The sequence below is a fragment of the Arvicanthis niloticus genome, chromosome 1 (assembly GCF_011762505.2).
Source record: "Arvicanthis niloticus isolate mArvNil1 chromosome 1, mArvNil1.pat.X, whole genome shotgun sequence".
Taxonomy (NCBI): Eukaryota; Metazoa; Chordata; class Mammalia; order Rodentia; family Muridae; genus Arvicanthis; species Arvicanthis niloticus.
In genome coordinates, this window is record NC_047658.1 from 113,722,298 (window position 1) to 113,745,106 (window position 22,809).

The 22,809-nt window shown below is 44.7% G+C and overlaps 1 protein-coding gene across 2 annotated transcripts; it reads right to left on the minus strand.

Moving 5' to 3' along the window:
• Nucleotides 1–345: 345 nt before the first annotated feature.
• On the minus strand, nt 346–20,480 carry Sf3b2 (splicing factor 3b subunit 2). 2 transcript variants are annotated; one of them, XM_034503217.2, is made up of 21 exons: nt 20,253–20,480; nt 20,033–20,079; nt 19,486–19,563; nt 18,233–18,472; nt 16,537–16,654; nt 13,756–13,865; nt 13,356–13,452; nt 12,988–13,079; nt 12,538–12,753; nt 12,257–12,394; nt 12,030–12,110; nt 11,654–11,881; nt 10,037–10,186; nt 9,143–9,232; nt 8,922–9,029; nt 6,637–6,744; nt 6,246–6,388; nt 6,055–6,156; nt 1,525–1,624; nt 1,251–1,436; nt 346–942 (listed from the first exon to the last, which is right to left on the minus strand). In XM_034503217.2, the coding sequence occupies exons 1-21, from the start codon at nt 20,383–20,385 to the stop codon at nt 871–873; spliced, it is 2,637 nt and encodes an 878-aa protein (XP_034359108.1). In that variant the 5' UTR covers nt 20,386–20,480; the 3' UTR covers nt 346–870. The 2 variants fall into 2 exon arrangements, with proteins under 2 accessions (XP_034359108.1, XP_034359115.1); XM_034503224.2 differs by having other exon boundaries at nt 13,756–13,862; nt 20,253–20,425.
• Between the last annotated feature and the right edge of the window lie 2,329 nt (nt 20,481–22,809).

Consider the following 22,809-nt stretch of genomic DNA (forward strand, 5'->3'; position numbering starts at 1 on the left):
CCTTTCTTGGTACAGCGCCCCCGACACAGCCTTCTTTACAAAAGTCCCAGAGTGCCTCAGTGCTTTCTTCATTTCTAAAATTCTATTTCTCTCAAGGCCTGATCAGCTGCCGTCCCCACACACCCCCACCCTACCTAGAGCTCTTGCAGTTTCCTACACCCACATCTTCTCCCCAGTACTTGAGCAAATGTCATGGAATCCTGTGCTCCAACCTAGTCTAGTTTTTCAAAAAACTCAGAACTCAGGGAAGAAGACAAAACAAGCCCTTCAAACCCTACACCCACATACACACCCATCCACCCACATACACACACACACTAATGAATCCAAATAGTTAGCCGGGACTCTGGAACAATTCTGATTTTATTTAGATACAGATGTTCTCCAATAGGTAAGAAACAGACCTTTCTGCCACAAGGTCAATAAGGCAGGTCTGACCTGGCCTACTTCCCTAGCCTACAGTTACTTCCCAGTCTAGCCAGGGTGCTAAGCTGGCTATTTTTATTCCCCATGGACAAAGCAGTAAGGTCAGACCAGACCTAAAAGTACTTTCCTCAAAGCCTTCACACATGAGCGGGGTAGGGGATAGTGAATTATCCACAAGTTCAGTTCAGTAACTACAGTCCCATAGTTCTATGGGGCAGTCTGTGATTATAGGCAAGAAGTATATGCTGTTGCAGAAGCTAAAAAAGAGAGTTGCAAGAGTGTCTGTATTCATCCTTCCTTGGGAAACAGCTTTATTTACAAAACAAGTCTAAAATAAGAACAGGAAGTGACAAGCCTAGGGAGTACAGAACTAGCTTTAGGGACCCACATAGAAAGCCCAGACATACAAAGGGCCTAAAGGAAGGCCAGTTATGTGAGAAAGATCTAAAACTTGAATTCCTTGTATTTCTTGCTGCCCCCGCGACTGTCCTGGGGCTGAGCTTTCCGTTTCTTTTGCTGTAGAAGAAAGAGAGAGAAGTTACAATAGGTTAAACAACCCCTAAACAGGAGGCAGCCTGACATGGACATAAAAATTAAGGTAAAAAAGCATGAAACTACATTCTTCTCCCTCAGATCCGAATGACTTTCTTCCTCTCCCTGAGCCCCAGTGTCACTGAACTTAAGAGACTGCAGCCAATGGAGGATTTCTAAGATCTTCAGGCTCAAAGAAGATAGGAAGCATGCACTGCGTCCACCCTCTCCCTCACTGCACCACAAAGGACAGCCCCTACTCCTAAGCTGCACTCTTAGGTTCCTTCTCCCACCTTCTGTTTAGCAGCATGCTCAGCCACCATATCACTGAAGTCTTCTTTCTCTACTTGTGCCTGCTGCTCCCGAACATGCTCCTCATACTTCTGGGTCATGGCCATGGGGTCCAACTCCAATTCCTCAGGTGCCAGCGCTACTTCCACACCTTGCAACTCAGGGGCTGGGCCCTTCCGGCTCATAACCTGAAAAAATCAGAACTTTGTCATCTCAAAGACTCTCAGAAACACTGGCTCCATCTCTGTTACAAAATAATGTCCTCCAAATGCTTACCGTGGACATGTCATAAATGTGGGTTGATCCCATCATGGCTCCTCCAACAGTGGCTGTTCTCTTCTCTGGCAATACAGTGAACAACTGAGGTGTCTCACTTCTGCAAAGGGCAAGAAAGTAAAACCCAATAAGGGACAAAAAGGTCTCCTGAGTCAAAAGAAACATAAGTGACATTTGAATTCTAAGGGAATCCCAACGTATCTACAGCTGAAGGATCTGCCCATTGAAGGAGGCCTATGAGAAAAGTTGGGTTAGGGATGTGGAGTGGGGTCAGTATTGATCCCACAGGACAGAAGCTGTAAGGGGTACAGAGACTAAGCTAAGGGATCTTTTGAACCAAATTAGGGAATCAGAACCAAGACTCATAAGGAAAGTTTAGTGGACAAAGAGGCTGAAGTTTCATAGAAAGCTTTCCTACAGAGAATCTGTCAAAAAGAACAGGTGAAAGCCAGCAAAATAGCACAGCCAATTAAAAAATACTTGCTGTGCAAACCTGTTGTTGAGATGAGTCCCATCCCTGGAACCCACATAAAGAAGAAAAGAGAAAACCAATTTCACCAAGTTGTCCTCGGACCTCTAAACACTTGCTGTGGCACACTGGCACACGCGCGCGCGCACACGCACACACACACACACACACACACACACACACACACACACACACACACAAACAATTGTTTTTTAAAAAGATAGAAGTCAGGTCTGGTGCTGTACACCTTTAACATCAGCACTTCAAAGGCTAAAACAGGCAGATTGTGAAGAAGAGGCCAGCCTAAGCTACACACTGAATTCCAGGACAGGCAAGGCTATATAGGAAGGTGGTTTCAAAAAACACCAAAGAGTAAAAATAAATGAATAAAATAGACTTTCTCAGAGGTAGTGCCTAAAACTCTAATGCTCCAGCCTCCCAAAGATGAAGGGCCTCCAGCCACTGATTTTAATCATGCTTAGACTAGCATACCCAATGTCAAGTGACGAGCCCATTACTACCACCGCAGACCGTGTGCACTCCAACTCTTCCTATAAAAGAGGTAACTTGTTTTTGTTTTTGTTTTTCAAGACAGGGTTTCTCTGTGTAGCCCTGGCTGTCCTGAAACTCACTCTGTAGACCAAGCTGGCCTCAAATTCATAGATTCTCCTATCTCTGTCTACCAAGTGTTGAGATTAATGGTGTGAGCCACCACTACCCAGTGAGGTAATTCTTGATGCCAGATCACAGACCAAAGGAGACCCATACAGAGCTGAGAGAATTCTGTGAGTTGAGAGAATAAGGGTCAAAACCTAAGGAGTTCAATGCTGTCAGAGACTACAGGACACAGAGAGCACTTAAGAGCTCCTTCAAGCATTGAGGGAGAAGAGTCTAAGGAAACATGTATGTGAGAATATTACCAATGCCAAAGAGTTCCTCGAAGGATGAGCAATGAACAGTGCCCACGGCTCAGTCAGGATACAAAATAGTGCCAATTCCCACTAATCAAATGGAAAACCCTCCAAATTCACAGGGCTTGAGTTGAGCACACAGAAATCTCCTGAGCATTGCCTCCTAGTGAGGAGGACTATTTCAGTCCTACTAAGAAAACCAAAAAATGAAGTTTCAGAGTATCAAACTGTTTCCAAACAACCATATAGTAATCAAAGGTGAAGATGGGAAAGAATACAAAATGTTCTAATCCAGTAACTTTCACAAAGCTAAACTGCCGATCAGAAACTATCAGGCACATATCAAGGCATAGTGATGCACATCTATATTTAATCCCAGGATTTAAAAAGCTGTGATAGGAGAACCATGAGTTCAAGGCCAGCTGTAGTTACATAGAGAGATCCTGTCTCAAAAAACGTATGTGTGTGTGTGTGTGTGTGTGTGTGTGTGTGTGTGTGTGTGTGATGGCTCAGCCATTAAGAGCACTGCCTACTCTTCCAGAGGTCCTGAGTTCAATTCCCAGCAACCACATGGTGACTCAAAACCATCTATAAAGGGATCTGATGCCCTCTTCTGGCATATGGATATATATGCAGCAGAATACTTATAAAATTAAAAAGAAAAAGGCCAGTTATAGAAGTTATAGCAGCACATGGCTTTTATCCCAGGATTTGGGAGGAAGGGACAAGTGGAGCCCTGTGAATTCAAAGACCAGCCAGGGCAACACAGTAAGTAAGACCCCCACCTTGGAAAGGGGTGAGGAGGGTTACAATCCATAGTAACAAAAACAATCAAAATCAACCCAGAAAGCTGGTAGTGGCCTACACTTGTAATCCTAGCCCTTAGGTGGTAGATGGCAGTTCAACCTAGAACTGGTAAAAGCAAATAGATAGAATATTATCACAGGGCCTGGGAGATGGGTCCGTAGGTAATATGCTTGCTGTGAAAGCATGGGGTCCTGAGTTTGGATCTGCAGACAAAATGTGTTTTTAACCACAGCACCAAGCCAGTGGAGATAAGAGCAAGTCACAGGTTTGATGAGAGATCCAATCTCTAAAAGAGGGCAATCAAGAGATAAAGACTCTGGTGTACGCATTTACACTTACACACACACACAGAAGGAGTGCGTCAGAAAAACAGTGAGAGAGAGAGAGAGAGAGAGAGAGAGAGAGAGAGAGAGAGAGAGAGAGAGAGAGAGAGATCAGAAAAATACCAAACCAGGCAAGAATGGCTCACGACTTCAATCCCAGCATTCATGAGGCAGAGGCAGACAGATCTCTGTGAGTTTGAGGCCAGCCTGGTCTACAGAGTGAGTTCCAAGACAGCCAAAGGCTACACAGAGAAACCCTGTCTCAAAACAAACAAACAACAAACCAACAAAAGAAAATCACTTCTTATGTACCAAAGAACAAAGGTAAAATGACAACTGGTTTCTTATTGGAAATGAAGAAAACACTGGAACATCTTAGAAGGACTGAAGGGGAAAAACCAACTATCAACCTAGAATACTCTACATAGCCAAAACTACTCAAAAATGAAGACCTTTAAATATTACAAAATCTGGGGCTGAAAAGATGAATAAGTCACTAAACTGCTGGGAAACCCAGGGCCCCAACGTTGATACCCAAGATCTACATAAAAAGTGGGCACAGAAATGCACAGCTGTAATCCCAGGGCTGGGTAATCAGAAATAGAAGGGCTGGAGAGATGACTCAGCGGTTAAGAGTACTGACTGCTCTTCCAAAGGTTCTGAGTTCAATTCCCAGCAACTACATGGTGGCTCACAACCATCTGTAATGGGATCAGATGCCCTCTACTGGTGTGTCCGAGGAGAGCAACAGTGTACTCATATACATAAAATATGTCTTTTAAAAAAATTGCCTTTATAAAAAGAAAGAAAAAAGAGAAAGAAAGAAAAAAGGAAGGAAGGAAGGAAGGAAGGAAGGAAGGAAGGGAGAGAAAGAAGGAGAAAAAGAAAGAAAGGAGAGAAAGAAGGAGAAAAAGAAAGAAAGAGAGAGAAGAAAGAAAGATCCCTGGGGTTTCTGGCTATCTAGCCTTAGCAAGGTTCAGTGAGATCCTATTTAAAAAAAAATAATATTGAAAACAATGGAAGACACTTGATAGCAACTTCTGGCCCCTAGACCAGTGTATTACATATGTACCTTGTACACATGTGCATATATACAAATTATACAAAGGACAAGAAAGTTATTTCATGATAAGGGGTGTGTAGGTTGATTTCCTGTCACCTTGACACAAACTAGAGTCATACTGGAAGAACTTTGGTTGGAAAATGTCCCCACAGAACTGGCCTGTGGTCACGCCTACGGAATATTTCTTGATTAATGTTTGATGTAGTGGGGCCAAGCCCACTGAGGACGGTGTCACCCCTGGGCAGGTGATCTTGGGTTGTATATAAAAGCAGATTGAGCAAGCTTCAGTCCCTGCCTCCAGGTTCCTGCCTTGTCTTCATAATGGACTGTAAGCTGTTAACCAAATAAATTCTTTTTTCCCCAAGTTTCTTTAGTCATAATATTTATCACAGAAATAGAAAGCAAACTAGAAAAGGGGTCAATCCTATGTTCTCACCTAAAATAGAGCCATATATTCTGTGACAATGCAAAGCCTACCTTGGGACCTGTGTTTCTATCTCTGCTGACTGCAGACCACTGATGGCTGATTCTTTCCTGATACTTAGTTCAATGCCACCGCTTCAATGAGGCCTTCCATGAACTTCTCTGCCATTCAGTGTTCTCAAACCAACTACTTAGGTTTCCTCTGCTCCATCACTGCTAGCCAGACCCCCCAATTACTTTATTCTGATCATTTGTACACCTCAGCAATCTACCCTGCTGATTTCCCACTAGCACAAAGTTGGTGTTGAATAACTATTAAGAAAGGAATAAAGAGGGGGCTGGAGATGAGTTCTGATGCCCTCTTCTAGCATGCAGGTGTACATGCAGACAGAGCACTCATACACGTAAGATAAATAAATAAAATTTTTAAAAGGGGATGGGAGATACAGAAAAACAGAATTAAAGTCAGCCAACCAACCCAGAAAACCATCTGAAGTAAAGGCCCTTCCATCCCTGCCTGACGACTTCTCTCACCCATCCATCGCCTCTTCAATCTTCTTCTTCCTCAGCTCAATGAGTTCAGGGGTTTCCATTCCAGCTGGCACAGACGAGAATCCTCCAGGAGTGATGAGGCCACTATGCAGAAAGAAAGAAAAGCTCTGTTGTAAAGAAGCAGTCCCCACACACACAGGCTGCTTTGGAGGAGGCAGGCTCTTTATCACTACCTGTCTGCAGGTGTGATAAACCCGGTCTCATCTGGCTTGTCTTCATCGCTTTCCTCCTCTTCCTCTTCTTCCGAGGACTCTTCATCAGATGGCTCCAGTTCTCCCCAGGGGGTCCGATCAATTTCTTCTTCTTCAGTTTTGGTCTAAAAGAAATTCCTCATTCCTTATACAAGTACTTATTGCAGTCTATCACCTCATCCTGTTGTTCACTGAGGAGATGGAAGAGTAAACAAATATGCTTCTGAGGGAAAGCAGCACCACACCTCAAAAACACAGGCCCCATTTCAGACTGGAGCATCACCACACTCACTCCCTGACAATGAAGCTTTAGTCCAACTTTTACTCAACTTTTTAGCACTGGGTAAAATCAAAGTAAGCAGTCTACCCATACCTGAAACTCAGCAGCATTGGTTCCAAACACGTCCCCATAAAGTGGCTTCCCAGTCTCATCTACTGGGGGTTTGCCCCAGCCACCAGCATGGTATCCAAAGGAACAGCTCTGCAAGAAAGGAAACATGAATGAGTTCTCACAAATTCTAGAAAAGACTGAAGCCCTAGAAAAAAGCTACACTCCACCCGGAGACTGGAAACTAAGACTGCAGAACATTAAGAACAAAACAAAAATTAGAGGCTAAGGAGATGGTTTAATCTGTACAGTGCTTGCTAAGCAAACATGTGGACCCAGGTCTGTGACTCCGGTCCTGGAAAGTCAGAGGCACGCAGATTCCTGGAGCTTACTGGCCAGTCTAACTGAATGGGTGAGACCCAGAGGAAGTAAGGGGGAAAATAACTGAACACACTTAAGTGTTCACCTCTGGCTGGCCTCCACGTGCACAGGAGCCAGATGCTCAAGCATATACACAAGGGATCGAGCGCTCTCTCCTCTAGCATATAGTGTGAGCTGCCAAAATCCAAAACAAATTCTTTAAAAAAAAATCAGGACTCTAATTTATTCTTCCCACTTCTTCCTAAATTTGGAAAATTAGTTGGTTAGCATCTATTTCATGTAATAGAAATTAAGTTTGACAATACTATTTTCACTGTAATAACTTGTCTACCAGTACTTTTCAGTTAGGTTTATTTTTAAAAAAAAAAATGTAATGCCACTCTTGAGATGAAACTTTTTTTAATCTATCCATGTATATATCAGATACCTACTTAGGAACACATTCACCAAAAATAAAATTTAGTAACTCTTGAGTAATAAAACTGTAGCTAATTCTAGTACTCGGGAGGCAGAAGCAAGCAGATTTCATGAGCTCAAAAGTAGCCTGATCTATATATATAATGAGTGCAAGGCCAGCCAGGACTACGTAGTGAGACCCTGTCTCAAAATAAAATTTTGTGAATAACCTGTTCTCCTTTTTTGTATGGTGTAAAAATGATGAATGTGTGTAAATGTGTGTGTGTGTACGCGTGCCATGTGTGCAGAAGTCAGAGAACAACTTTTGAGAGTCAGTTTTTTGCCTCACTATGTGACTGAACTTAGTTCTCAGGCTTGGCCACAGCTCCTTGACCTGCTTGAGCCATTTAATCAGCCCAGTATTTGGCAATCATGACTGAATGTTTTATCCTAAGTATGTTGTTGTTTTGGCTTTTGCTGGGTTTTTTATTTTTAACTGTTTGTTGGCCCTACCACCTGCCCTTAGAATTTACATTGTTTTTCCTTTTTTTTTTTTTTTTTTTTTTTTTTTTTTAATTACAATGAATTGACACTCCTTTGCCATGTGGGTCCTGGGAATCAAATTCAAATGAACAGACTTGGTGGTAAGCACTTTTACCCACTAAACTATCTCAGTGGTCCCATGGCAGTTTTTTTTTTTTTAAATAAAAACTACTCAGGATGAAAAGATGCCTCAGAAGTTAAAGGCACATGCTCCTGCAGCAGAGCCAGGTCCAGTTCCCAGCACCACATGGCAGCTCCTATCACAGCTCCACTCACAGGAAATCTGACACCTTTCCGGCACTCTGTAGGTACCAGGCACACAGATGTAGGCAAAACACCATAGACACAAAAAGAGAACCATAGAGGAAGACAGTCCATCACTCCATATTCTGCTCTGGACTTCACAGAACACATGTCCACACATCCTGTGCATGCAACACATACACACATGCACCCACACATCCTGTGCATGCAACACATACACATACGCACCCACACATCCCTGTGTATGCAACAGAGAGAGAACTGGAAAAAAGATATAGATCTAGACAAAGAAGAAACAAAATCATCCTCTATTAAAACAAAACAAAAAAACAGCTGGGTAATGGGGGACATAGGCTTTTAATCCTATCACTTGGGAGGCAGAAGTAGAGAGATCTCTGTGAGTGTAAAGACAGCCTGGTCTACAGAGTGAGTTCAAGGACAGCCAGGAATATACAGAGAAACCATCTCAAAAACAAACAAACAAACAAAAACAAAAGCAAGCAAACAAACAAACAAAAGACCAGAAGCTGACCAGTGTGTCTTTCATCAGAGCACTGGCAGGTACACCTCAGAGTTCAGTATCAGCCTGGTCTATGAGAGAGATTTCTAGGACAGCTAAGGCTACACAGAGAAACCCTGTCTTAAAAAACAAAACACACACATACAAAAAGACAAAAAAAAAAAAAAAAAAAGAGAGAAAGAGAAAGAGAGAGAGAGCCAAGAAGGAAAACAAGCTCACTGCTCACCTCAGGGATAGGTGAATTCAGTCCAGGAATTTTCAGGTTTGGGTAGGATGGGGGTGGCCCATATCGCTGCATGGCAATCAGCCACGGAGGAGGAACTTTGTGGGCATTCTGTAGGAAGAACAGAACAGGATATTACCTACCTTCCCCTCCCCTACCTTTCCTTTCTGTTCATACTCTCAGCCTCTCTCTCCAGCTTTCCAAGCCGCTTAGCCAACACTTACAGGTCCTACTGGCATCCCTAAGGATATCCTTAGCTCATCAGATAAATCTCCAGGCTTCTTCTCCTTCAGCCTCGTCTCAAACTCCTTCCCCTAAAGAAAAAGCACAGCTCGCTTTATCAGGGCTTCCAGACATACTGAGAGCTCAGTGGCATGAGGACATGAGAACAGACAAGAGGTCCTAATCTCTATCAGATACAAAGTCCCTTGAGGGCTGTCTGGCTCCCACTTAGATGCTGAGTAGAATAAGAAAAGGAAGAGGGCCAGACTCTCTTGTGGCTAATGCACTGTGAGAAACAGGCCGAATACAGCACCTGCTATCTCCCGTGTAGTGAGGTCACTAGACAGGATGACCAGCAACCTCCTTCTCCCACAAACATCATTTGATGCCATGGTGATTAACATTTCAAAGATCAGGGGAAACTATTTCTCCCACTTAAAACAAAATGTTTCTGAGTAACAACTGCCACTTGGCCATCTTGTCCCTAAGCCACCCACCAAACATCACTTCAAATGCTTGGGCTATAGCTTTTTTCAGGGGGAAAAAAAAAACTTGTTTGGAGAAAAACAAACAATAACCCAACACATCCTGTTTCAATGAATAACAGGAATGAATGAACGATTTTAAGGCTGGGGATCACTGTACCAGCTTTGAAATGGATTCTAACTAAAGTCAACAGGAAGACTCAGCCTCAGCCGGGCAGTGGTAGCGCACACCTTTAATCCCAGCACTTGGGAGGCAGAGGCAGGCAGATTTCTGAGTTCGAGGCCAGCCTGGTCTACAGAGTGAGTTCCAGGACAGCCAGGGCTACACAGGGAAACCCTGTCTCAAAAACCAAAGAAACAAAAACAAAGACTCAGCCTTGACCCCTCCCTCCTCCAGCCTGCTTCCCGAACCTCATAGTAAAGGTCCCCATGGATGGTGAGCTTTGGCTTGGTCTGCCACTTGAAGAAGGCATCGTGTAGCTTCTGGTAGTCAATATCAATCTTCCCCATCTTCGGCCGAACCTTCTCTCTCATTTTTGACTTCATGGTCTTTTGTTCTTCCTGTAAAAATGGCAGAACAGACGAATTACTGGGTATTAGAGAATCTGGCTCCAATTCAAGGGAACCTTATTTATCTCACTCTGAAAAGGCAGCTTAGCACCACAAAGTTTCTGAGCTCAACACCAGCACCGAAAATTCAAATAACACAACCTATGCCAAACATACAGAATATGAATACAGTATCAGCTTTCTGCGTCAGTAACTCCCTTTTTTAAACTATGTGATCAGGATAGGACTGAATCAGGGCTGGAGTGCCATCTCACTGGTTTAAAAGCACTTGCTGGTAGTAATTTCAGCTTCCAGCACAGACATGGGGGCATCATAATTCCTAACCCCAGATCCAGAGGTTTCTGAGACCCTCCTGTGACCTCTGTAGGCACCAGGTGTGCATGTACACAATGAACATGAACATAGGCAAGCCACACACATACATGACAATAAATAAATCAGAAACTGAATAGAGATAGGACTGGAGAACTGTAGGATCAATGTAAGGCACTTCTCATTTAATTTGTTTTAATCACAGACAACTAGTACTCAACCCATTTATTTTAAACATTTAAGACTTAAAGATTTATGCACACACTGTATGTACTAGATAGTTGTATGTCAACTTAACACAAGCTAAAGTCATCCAAGAGGAGGGAATGAAGAAAATGCCTGCATAAGATCTGACAGAACACAACCTTCCTAACACTGCCACCCTCTAAAACTATTCTTCATGTTGTGGTGACCCCCAGCCATAAAATTATTTTGTTGCTACTTCATAATTATAATTTTGCTACTGTTATAAATCATAATGTAAATATTTGTGTTTTCCAAAGGTCTTAGGCGACCCTGTGAAAGTGTGGTTCAATGCCCAAAAAAGAGGCCTCAACCTGCAGGTTGAGAGCTGCTGCTGTAGTGTATTTTCTTAATTAGTGATTGATAGGAAAGGCCTAATCATTATGGGTGGTACCGTCCCTGGGCTGGTGATCCTGGGTTCTCTCAGGAAGCAGGCTGAGCAAGCCATGAGGAACAAGCCAGTAAGTAGCACTCCTCCATGGCCTTGCCACAGCTCCTGCCTCCAGGCTCTAGCTTGCACTACTGCTTCTGATGATGAACTGCTATAATGGCACTGTGAGTAAACTCTTTCCTCTTCAAGCTGCTTTTGGTCATGGTGTTTCATCACAGAATTAGCAACCCTAAATAAGACAAGCATCATTTGTGCCTCTAGCTACAAGTGCATCAAAAAAACAGCAGTTGGGCAAAAAGAGAAGAAAAAAAACTGCTATTCAGGACCAGAAACCTCAACATGACAAAGGAGTGACACTATAAACAGACCCAAGGTCATCATCACACAGTGCTGACTTCTAAACTGGAAAAAGGCTAATTAGACTTGTACCAAGTGGGCAGTCCAGTTCTAAACCAGGCTGCTACAACGAGTGTGGGGAGCCAAACTCAGGTTGTACCCCAGTCTTGCCTCACCTTCTCCTGCAAGGCCTCTCGCATCTCCTGGATGCCTGTGCGTTTAATGAAGTCTGGCAGCTCAAAGGGCGGCTTCTCAATGCCCCGTTTGCCTTGAAGGTACTTGCGCTTAAAACACCAGTGGCGTGGCACAGGGACAGAGTTCCGGGTGGCCTTGAGGTGAACCAAGAGCTTAGGGTCCTGTGCTGTCACGTCATGCATCTCCACAACATCAGGTCGAGCCACCAGCTGAAAAGTACAGAGCAGTATGTTTGTAAAAAGCCCACCTCTTGGTTAAAGTTGTGTACTCTTTCTCAAATGACCCCTATACCAAGCCCACCTTATAAAATATCTAACAAACTAGGTGGGGCTGAGTCCCAGCCAGCTCTGGGCTAACCTGCTTGAGTTCCGCCACAGTAAAACGGTTCATTCGACGCAACTTCTTCTTGGACAGCTTAGGGGCTTCTGGCTTCTTCTCCTAAAAGAGAACAACAACCTCTTAGGTGGCCATCAGTTGGAATCCAAACTGCCCAGCCATGTCAGTGCATAAGCGTGAAAGCCCTTTACCATGGAACACTTCAACTACCTGTGCCCTGCACCTCTCTCCCACTGAGGGAGCCTGACCTGCTCATCATCACTGCTGTCATCGTCACTGTCCTTGTGCTCCTCCTCAAAGCCCTTCTTCTTGGGGACTGCAGAGTTCTCCATCTTGTCAAGCTTCTCTGGCTCCTTCTCTTTTTCCTTCTTCACATCATCAGTTAGCTAAGAAGACAGACCATGTGGAAATTCCTTTCTTGACGCACCTCCATTTCTGACTCCTGCATCCAAACAATGTCCCCCAGGCTGATCTCAACCCATCCCACAATCCTCAAGCTTGGCCACTCAGAGCACACCACCCTTTGTACCTTGAAAGCCTCAAAAATCCTCTTGAAGAAGATGAAGTTGGGCTCATAGATCTCAGGCTCTTCAGTCACATATTCAATCTCCACATCAGCAGCGGGGGAGTCAGAGCCTCGGGACCGAGCTGAGTCTTTCTCTCGGTCCCCAGAGCTCTCTGATGAGGCTGCCCGCACCCGCTGTGGCTTTTTCTTCTTCTTTCGGTTCCGACGCTTCCGGTTTTTCTATCAAGACAGGAAAACTACCTAAGTCAGAGAATCTGCATCCCATGCCTGCCCTTACTACTTCATCCAAGTGGGCAGATGTCAGTGTTGCTGTGCATCCAGGAGTCCCAGCTTTTTCAGTTGTAAATATATCCACAGTACTTCGAATTCAAAGGGCTTTGTGACAATTGAAAGATATCCAAGATGCTCGAATGGAAATCAGCATAATCCTCCCAGACAAGCTTCATCACAAACCTCTTTTTTGGATATGGACACTGTGTCCTCCTCAGTCTCTGACGCTGACTGTCCCAGAGATGAGCGAGTGTCTGTCTCCATTTCTTCTTCCTCTGTTAGGGAAGAATATGGCAATCAACTCTCCTAACAGTAACCACCCCAGGCTGGACTCAAACTCACTATGTAACCAAGGATCCCTCTGAACTTCTGATCCTCCCAAGGGCTCGGATTACAAGAATATGCTGCCACACCAAGTTTTCTCCACAGAGTGGCTGCTCTCTACACTGTTTTCTCAGGGATGGAAAAGGGAGTCAGGATACGGCTTCTGCACACCGCACAATACTGTGGTTCAGTCCTATGTTGCAGCATCAGGATATAATAGCACTCACCCTGCTGAGAGTTCATCTCTTCCTGACGGCTCTCCTTCAGCTGCAGAATCTTTTCCAAAGCCTGGGGAATCTTGGGGCCCACAGAAGGATCATCCATCTGCCAGAAACACCCAGTCAGAAGGGCTGATGCCCAATGCTGTCCTCTTAATCCCAGCTCTTACACTGGAAAGGCTGCTGGGTGGTGACATATATAGCACACCAAGTTCTACATTCCTCAGAATTCTGTCCAAAATGTCTCAAGTCCCTAACCCTAAAAACTCACTTTAGCTAAGCGCAGCTCCTACCTGTACCCAAAATTTAACCCAGCCCTGCTTCACAGATTTCCCTGAGATCCTTCCCTGAGGGCAGCCCCCCTCTAAACCACAACCTCTGACTGCTGAGGAAGTCAGCAGTCTCTCACCTCTCTGTTCTCATCTCCAGGAGGTGGGGGGGGACCCCGAGGGCGAGGAACAGGTGCCCCCATGGGCAAAACAGTAGGTGTGGGGACCACAGGGCCTACAGGAGCAGCTACTGTGTGAAGAAAAAAAGAAGTCCAATGTCAGAATTGTCTCCTTGGTGATGGGTGCCCTGCAGAGCAACAGGTGATGAAAGGGTCAAGGAGTACTTCTGGGTTGCTGTCAATGTTTGGGTTTGGTTCACAGGCTGGCTGCAGGAGTATACATCGTATATGAAAATTCATGGTCTGCCATATATTTATTATTTTCCTATTCTCTTCTCTCATATTCCATCCATGTGTGTTGTAGCCACAGAAGCCATAATAGCAAGTCAGACCCCCTGAAGTTGGAGTTGCCACTGGTTATGAGCCACCTGATGTGCATGGTAGAGTCAAATTCAGTTCCTTTGCAAGACTAGCAGGTGCTCTTAACAATAAAACATCTTCTCCAGCCTCTTCTTTTGCTTTTTTTTTTTTTTCAATTTTTATTTTATGTGTATGACTCTTTGTCTCTACATACTTATATACACCACATGCATACCTAGTGCCTGCAGGTCTAAAGAGGGGGTCAGATCCCCTAAAAATGTAGGTACTATTTATAAACCAGCATGAAGGTACTAGGAACTGAACCTAGGCACGCTGCAAGAGTAGGAAGTGTTTTAACCATCTAAGCCATCTCTCCAGCCCTTCTTTTGTTTTGGTGAGATAGGCTCAAGTTGCCCAAACTCATTATCCTTTTTCGGCCTCCTGACTACTAGGATTACAAGTTACAGATATATACCACCATGGCTGACTCTTAAAAGCAATCATTTGGTTTTTGTTTTGGTTTTTGTTTGGGAGACAGGGCCTCACCATGTAGCTCAGGCTGTCTTAGAACTTGCTTTGTAAATCAAGTTGGTCCCAACCTCACAGAGATCAACCTGCCTCTGGCTCCTTAAGGTGTGTATCACCAAGCTCGGCAAGTAACTTTTTATGGATAGAATGGGTTTTTTATCTTCATGGATATATGTGCACCACAAGCATGCCTGGTCAGAAGAGGCCATTGTAGCCCCTGAAGTCAGATCCCCAGGAAACGGGATACAGATGACTATGACTGGTCATGAGGAGCTCTGCAAGAGCAGCAAATGTCTTAACCACTGAGCCATCTCTCCAGTCTCAGTAACTCACACACACACACACACACACACTCACTCATCCCTTGGTCCATAGAGACTTTGTTCAGGACACCACCCAAATACTGGAACTGGGATGCTCAAGGCCTTCATAGAAAACAGGACTTACAGAGAATCTATAAATACTTTTGTGTATTTTAAGGTCATTTCTAATACCCACTACAATGCAAATGCTATGTAAGTAGTTCTGTTGAAGCTTAGGGGATAACAAGAAGTCTGTTAACATTTTAAATATGTTTTTAAAATTATATTTATGTGTATGTGTGAGAATATGCAGGACTGCAGTGCCTACAGGGTCCAGAAGAGGACAGCACATCTCCTGGAGTCACAAGCAGCGGTAAGCCACCAAATGTGGATGCTAAAAACTGAACTTCGGTGCTCTCCAAGAGCCACCTACAAATCTCTCCAGCCCCAAATACAACATGCTTGTTTTACCTTCCACCTAGTTATATAAAGTGTGTTTAGCTACAGATCCTGAGGGCTCTTTGTATTTTAAAATTTCTGAAGAGCTGAGAATATAGCCAGATGACCCAGCACAGGCTCAGTGCGCTCACAGCTTTAAGTTCAAACCCAGCAGACAAGAAACTTTTGTTTTAAGACTTTAATAACTTATTATTTTTGTTTTCCAAGACATGGTTTCTCTATGTAACCCTGGCTATCCTGGAACTGGCTCTGTAGACCAGGATGGCCTCCAACTCAAGAGATCTACCTGCCTCTGCTTCCCAAGTTCTGGGATTAAAGACATGCACCACCACTGCCCTGCTAAGCCTATTATTTTATGTGTATAGGGATTCCAACTACATACACGTCCGTTGCATCTGCTGCTAGGACTCTTAACCACTAAACCACCTCTCCAGCTCTGATGTTTTCCTTTTTAAAAAATTATACCTATGTGTCTGTGTCTGCATGTATATGTGAGAAGCCTTGGAAGCCAGAAGAAAGGGCTGGACCCTCTCTGGCTGGAGTCACACTTGTGAGCCATCTAATATGGACACTGGGAACCAAATTTGTGTCTTCTTGCAGAGCAATAAGTGTTCTTAACCACTGAGACATCTCTCTAGCTCCTGGATCTTTAAAAAAAAAAATTTTCAAGTGTATAATAGCACTGGCTGTCCTGAAACTTGCTTTATAGATAGGCCAGGCTGGCCTTGAATTCACAGAGATCCTTCTGCCTCCCAAGTTATGGGACTAAAGGTCACCACCATGCCCAGCTTCATTTTAGTTTTTCTAAGATAGGTTTTCAAGCCAAGAGATAGTGCTGTGTGCCCTTAGTCCCAGAAATCAGCAAGCAGAGGCAGGTAAATTACTGAGTTCGAGGCCAATCTGGCCAGAGTAAGTTCCAGAACAGCCAGGGTTACACTTGAAAAATAAAAAACAAACAACAACAATAAAAAAAAAATTAAGAAAAGGTTTCAGGTAACCCAGACCATCTTTGATTTACTGTGCACTCTAAGATGACCTTTCCCCTCTGCCACTACACTGGCAGCAGGATTACAGGCACGTGCCACCATGCACAGATAAAGGAAACATTTTAAGAATGACTTCTTTGCTCTGCCCTTCCACTCCAGAGTCTTACCTCGAGGCCCCAGAGGAGTACGGACACCCAGCTGCCCCATGTCTTGAGGAGGCCGAGGGACTGCAGTGCCCATCTTGGCAATCTCCTGCTGCCGTTCCTGCTCCATTAACACAGCTGCCTACAAAAAGGAAGTACAGACTCAGTTTGAAAAGAATTTGGCACACAGCTCTGACAAATGGGTTCCTTCAAAGGAGAATAACCAGGGACACTGAGGTGGTCAGCTCCTCCACACCTGTGTTTGCATGTTACTAATAAAACTAGAAACCTCTTATCATGATGGAAAATTCCTAAAAACAAGTAAGATAAAGCCTCGAAGTTTCTGGAAGAGAATCCTACTTTTCTTTCTTTTTTTGTTTTTTTGGTTTTTTTTTTTTTTTTTTTTTTTTTTTTTTTTTTTTTTTTGGTTTTTCGAGACAGGGTTTCTCTGTATAGCCTTGGCTGTCCTGGAACTCACTCGGTAGACCAGGCTGGCCTCAAACTCAGAAATCCGCCTGCCTCTGCCTCCCAAGTGCTGGGATTAAAGGCGTGCGCCACCACCACCCGGCGAATCCTACTTTTCAATGAGTTTTTATATCACAAAGATTAAACTATTTAGAAAGAACCATGAGACATTTTCTTATAGAAATTGGCCACGACCTAGACAAAACTAGTACTTCCTGTTTCCACACTTGTTTTTGATGTTTACTTCCCTTCCTCTTTCCTTTCTTTTTTCCCTCCCTCCCTCCCTCCCTCCCTTCCTTCCTTCCTTCCTTCTTTCCTTCCTTTCTTTCTATTGCAGGATTTCTCTGTGTAGCTCTGACTGTCCTGGAACTTGCTCTGTAGACCAGGCTGGCCTTGAACCTACAGAGATCTGACTGCCTCTGCCTTCTAAGGGCTGGGATGAAAGGCATTTCCTCCCACCACCCAGCTAGTAATGCTTACTTTCTAACATTCCTGAGCTACCCACTGGGTAACGCTGGTATGGGAAAGACATCCCTTACATCATTCCTCCATCTGTACCATCATTTTTAAATTAAACTCAAGTGACCACTTGCCAGCACTCTCCACAAACCACCTAAATAATGCACATAAACTAGTATTTTCTGCAATGAATAAAGCAAAATTACATGTTCTTATCATAGGAATTCTGCAACATACGTGGTTTAGTGTTTGATCTTTCTTTCTTTTTTAATGACAACCCTCCAAAATTTGAAAACAAAAAAAAAATATATCATTTTTAGTTTATAGGCCATCCAAAAGCAGGGTCCACACATAGTGTGCTAACTCCTAGACCACACAAAAAAGATGGAAGCACTAGAACCTACTTGGTTATCAGGTAGCCTCCAAGGCAAATTTGAAAGCATCTTGGTTTGAACACTAAATGATGTTAAATGGCATCTCTGGATTGATCACGTCAAGTCAGAGAGAAGTATTACCCTCTCTAGTACCCCAAGAGTTCATGTTGCCTCAACGAATTATTTCCCCACTTAAAAAAAAAAAAAAAAAGAAAGAAAATAATCTCATACCAGCAGCAATATGGCCCAGGCCAATCTGCCCAAATTCTTTCTTCTTGGGAGTCTCTTCTAACCTATACCTATGTTCTAGTCTTCAATCAAGACCTTTCTAAAAGGCTTGGCCTCAGGGTCTAGCTTTCTAGGGCTCCATTTCCCCATCAGGAACATAATGTGTCCCAGGTACAGGTTTCCACCTGTCCTACCTGCTTGGCACGTTCCTCTTGCTGCATCAACAAAGCTGCCTGCTGCTGAGCCAGCTTCAGCCGTTCTTCTTCTGACAGTGCCACAGGCTCACCCACTCGAAGAGGTGGTGGGGGGCCCAGATTTGGTGGATGAGCCATAGGAAAGCCAAGGCCAAGGCCTGGGGGAGGTGGTGGAGGTGGTGGAGGAGGCTGTAGAGGGGGGAGTCCCATAGGTGGTGGTGGCATGGGAATCCCAGACAACTATGGGGGAAAAAAATATAGCTATGAACTAGAAAGTATTTATTCAATTTATAAGCATTTGCTGGAGACCTAGCAAAAGAGCCAGGCAAAAGAATTCAAAGTCTAATGATGTAGGATTAAAAAAAATACACCAAACAAGAATCAAGAGATGCTAACTTTAGCACACTGATCAAAACTTTTGGCTCCTCTGAAAAAAATCTCAGGAACATACATAATACATTTTTCATTTAAATCTAAGGAGGCACAAGGACACCTTTAAAATTCATACAGAAACTTCACAAAATACACACACACACCAATAAACTCCAGGTCAAAGCCACAACTTTAGAAGAAGAAAACCAAATACTTGATTCAGAAAGGACTTAAAAGAAATAGGAACTAAGGATGGATAGATGGCCAAGCAGTTAAGAGCTGCTCTTCTATCATATCAGGGCTTAACTCCCAACACCCTGAGGAAGCTCACAATTCTCTAACTCTAGCCCCAGGATGATCCAACACTCTTCTCTGGCTTCTTGCAACACTGCATGCACGTGATGCACAGATAGATGTGCAGACAAAGCGCAAATTCAGACAAAACACTCATATATATATATATATATATATAAGGTTTTTTTAAAGAATAGAAACCAATGTTTCAAGGCATAGGCTGTCAGTGGGTTACTAAATGTAGCAAGTATATAATCAAATCAGGGCATTATACTTTAATGTCTCAATGAATAACTTTGGGAGCTGTAGCTAAGAGTAAAGCGTATGACCACTTCCAGCTAGGAAAGAAAGGATCAAGTAAGAAAGATTTCTAGATATTCTAGTTGAATCTTGAATGATAAGTCAAATTTGGAGGAGCACACTTTGGGAATTAAAACAGTAGCGGCCCTAAGTGAGAAGTGAAGAGGTCCCGATTTGTCTCCTTAGACCTCACCCTTAACTTACTATCCCACCTGCTAGCTCTATCTCCAGTACAACACACAGAACAGCTACCCTGAGCAGAAAAGATCCTCTAAACAATCTCTTACCTGAGCAGACATAGGAGGAGGAGCGGCTTTGTCCCCATCCTCTCCTCTCAAAACTGGTCGATTCAGCACGATGCCAGTCTACAAGAAAAATGAGAACTCTAGGTCAGACTACAAGGAACTATTCCATGACATGACCTTCTCTTCCATTTATTTACTTAACAAAATTTACCCAGTGCCCACCTGCCAGAAATGGGGGCTGGAAAAAAGCAAAAGGAGTAGAAGCAATTACAATAAAGCAAAAGCAAGAATTGACAAAATGGTCAAGAGCTGGTTTGCTACACTGAAGTACACAAAAAAGAAGGCCCAGCCGGGCGTGGTGGAGCACATCTTTTATCCAAGCACTCGGAAGGCAAACGCAATGGATCTCTAAGTTTGAGGCCAGCCTGGTGTACAGAGAGTTCTAAAATAGCCAGGGCTACACAGAGAAACCCTATCGCGAAAGAACAAACAAACAAAAAAGTAGAAGAAACGAAGACCCATCTATGAGGAGTCTTAAAGGCCTCCAGGAAAAGTTAGACCTACCCTGAACACCTGCCACAGCACTCACCTGGCGGGTGTAGGTCTGCAGCCGCTCTACTAGCTCCTCGCGACTCCCTATGGGATAAAGCACAGAATCAGGGGGTCAGCATCACCCCGCGCAGGCCGACTTGGCGAGGTCAGGTCCCACAGGCCTGTCTCCGCCCCCCGCCCGTGGGTCTCCCGGGTAACCAAGCTCCACTTCTCCACAAACCCACGCAGCCCCGCTCTTGACCGCCCAAGCACCTCACCCTGGATAGGCGCTCCTATCTCTGCCAATTTGGCCTGAAGCTCCTGGGCAGCCCAGGCTCCATAGTGGCCTGGAGGTGGAGGCGGTGGCAACTGCAATTCTCCTTTGGGAGGTTCGGGATGCTCCGCCGCCATCTTAGCCGCAAGAAGGCGCGCGACCAACACGGAAGCTCGGGTCAGCCCCCGGGCCTACTTCCAGAAACTTCCGGCAGCGCAGTCCGCCACATCCCGCGGTGATTGGAGAGAACTTGGTCCGAACACACACCTCTTCCCTTACCCGGGAGAGAGGATTCGCCGCCAACGCAGGCTACAAAGCCTTCTGGGAGTTGTAGTCTGCGGATGCACCACCTAGAGGCTGAACGCTCTCTCTGACACCCTGTACGCAGCAGTAGTAGTACATCCGCTGCTCGGCTGCGAGGACCTACCCTCCTCAGAGCGGATGCTTTCTTCTTCTCTCCTGCCCAAACACACACTAAGTCTTCGGTCCTGATACCCTTCAATGATGAGAGACTTGGATACTTTTTTCCCCCCAGGACCTCATAGCTTTTCGGCGCCCGCAATGGGAGGCTGGAGCCGATGGCTCTGATAAAACAGTGTCCGATTGTCTGCTCACTGCGGCCCAGGCGTTCTTGAATGGGCTGAAAGGGGATCGGAGCCGATAGAGGAATGGACTCGCCGGGCTGAGTTCCAGCTGCTGACCTGGGGGAAGGGCGCTAGTAAAATAAAATCCCGTTTTCCACCTTCGAGAAAGGCTTAAATAATTGTCTTTGTCAAATGATTCCTTCCCCTTTCTAGAAACGTTCATAATACATTTTCCACCTTTCCGATGTTTTATGTGTATGTATATGCACCGCTTGCATGCCTGATACCTGTAGAGGTCAGAAGAGTGTCAGATCAGGAACTGGAGTTGCACATGTTTGTGAATCGAACCCAGGTCCTCTGCAAAAGCAACAAGTGCTCTTAACACCATTTCTCAGGACCCATGGTTTTTGTTGTTTAAGACAAGTCTGTCCTCATGTGGCCCAGGCTACCCTAGAACTTCTTTTGAGGACTACAGATGTCTAATACCATGCCTGATTTCATGGAGTAGAAGATCAGGGTTCATGTAGCTCATACTGTCCTGGAACAAAGTCTAGCCCAAGCTAACCTCTAGCTCTTGGCAATCCTCCTGCCTCAGCTTCTTGAGAACGGAGATTACTGCTGCCAGCCAATTCATTGCCTTTGTTTCATTTTTAAGTCTTTCCTACCCTTTATTCCCACCCCGTTCCCTCAAACAGGATCTGGAACTTGGTCTTCTTCTATCTTGAAGTATCTAGCATCCAGGAGGCAGCTAGTAAATAATTTGGGGGTGGGGGGTGGGGGGGTGGGGGAGAGGTGTCTAACCTGGAGACTTTATATTTTTGTAAGAAAAAACCAAAACAGACAAACTCAAGACCTTTCTTGGGGCAAGACACCATGACCCTTGCCTGCCCAACACCCACCAATTCATTTTGTCTCCTTCCCTCCCCTAGTTCTGACCCTCTCAATGACAGCCTGTTTGGTTTTGTGTTTGGTGAATAAGGGAGGGGAACACAAATGGTCTCATTTCCCACCCACACACTTCAGATCTTTTCCTAGCCACCCCCGTTTCACCAGCTGTCCCCAAAGAAGTAATGGGGGGGGGAGGGCAAGATTGCAGGAAAGGTGAGGTTTGAGACAGAAGAAAGTACAGAGTCTGGGGCAAAAATGGCTCTTGTTCCCTTCACCTATACCCCACCCTGGACTCCTCCCCACTGGGTTATCATTGCTACCCTAGACTGGGAGGGCAGAGAGAACCAAAGCCGGAAAGGACAGTACTAAAGAAAGAACTGAGGTGGCCTTTCCTTATGTTTGCCAGCTCATTCAGACAGAACCATCTGTAACTCAAAGGAAGTCTCTGCTCCCTGTAACCAGAGAGCCCAGAGCAGGTCATTTGAGGCTGAAGGCTCCAGTATGCTCAGACAGGAGTAGGAGAAGGGCAGGGTCTCTAAGGCAAGATAACAGAGCAGATGGGTCAGTAATATAACTAGGGCCAGAAAAGGACACACTAAACAGTATCTCATTTGTTTTCCTGATTGTTCTTGGATGAAAACAGGATACCAAACTGTGCAAAGGGAAAGACAGAGAAAACAGAAGGTGCCCCTGCCTCTGAGGTCAGGATCCTTACATGATGCCCACTTACTGGCTATGAGACTAGAAGGGACCAGTGCAGCCTCTAAGTCTCAACTTTGGGTGGTTAACCTACCTGAAGATCCTTTCCTTGTCCAGAATAAAGGGGACAACAGTTCATGCCAGCCCTAGAATCAACTGTGATCTCATGGCATCTAATGTGGCTTGGGGGCGGGGGGGCACTATTAGACATCCACCAGGAACTCTTTCAATCAGAGCTGTTACAAGGAAACAACTGCCCATTTCAGTGCTGGGAAGTGACAGGACTCAGGAAATTTCCTCTTGACTCCAAGATGGGGTAAAAGTAGAACTGGAGTTTCTGGTTCTGAGTGCAAGGTGCCTTGGCAGAGACCCCAGTCCAACAACAGCTCT

What these genes read in the sequence shown, in the direction of transcription:
- Sf3b2 (XM_034503217.2), bottom strand. Translation starts at nt 20,385, where the DNA reads ATGGCGGCGGAGCATCCCGAACCTCCCAAAGGAGAATTGCAGTTGCCA. An exon ending in TACTCCTCTGGGGCCTCGAG is followed by an intron (nt 13,866 to 16,536) that starts GTAAGACTCTGG and finishes TTCTTCACACAG; the next exon opens with TAGCTGCTCCTGTAGGCCCT. An exon ending in CCAATGCTGCTGAGTTTCAG is followed by an intron (nt 6,389 to 6,636) that starts GTATGGGTAGAC and finishes AATTTCTTTTAG; the next exon opens with ACCAAAACTGAAGAAGAAGA.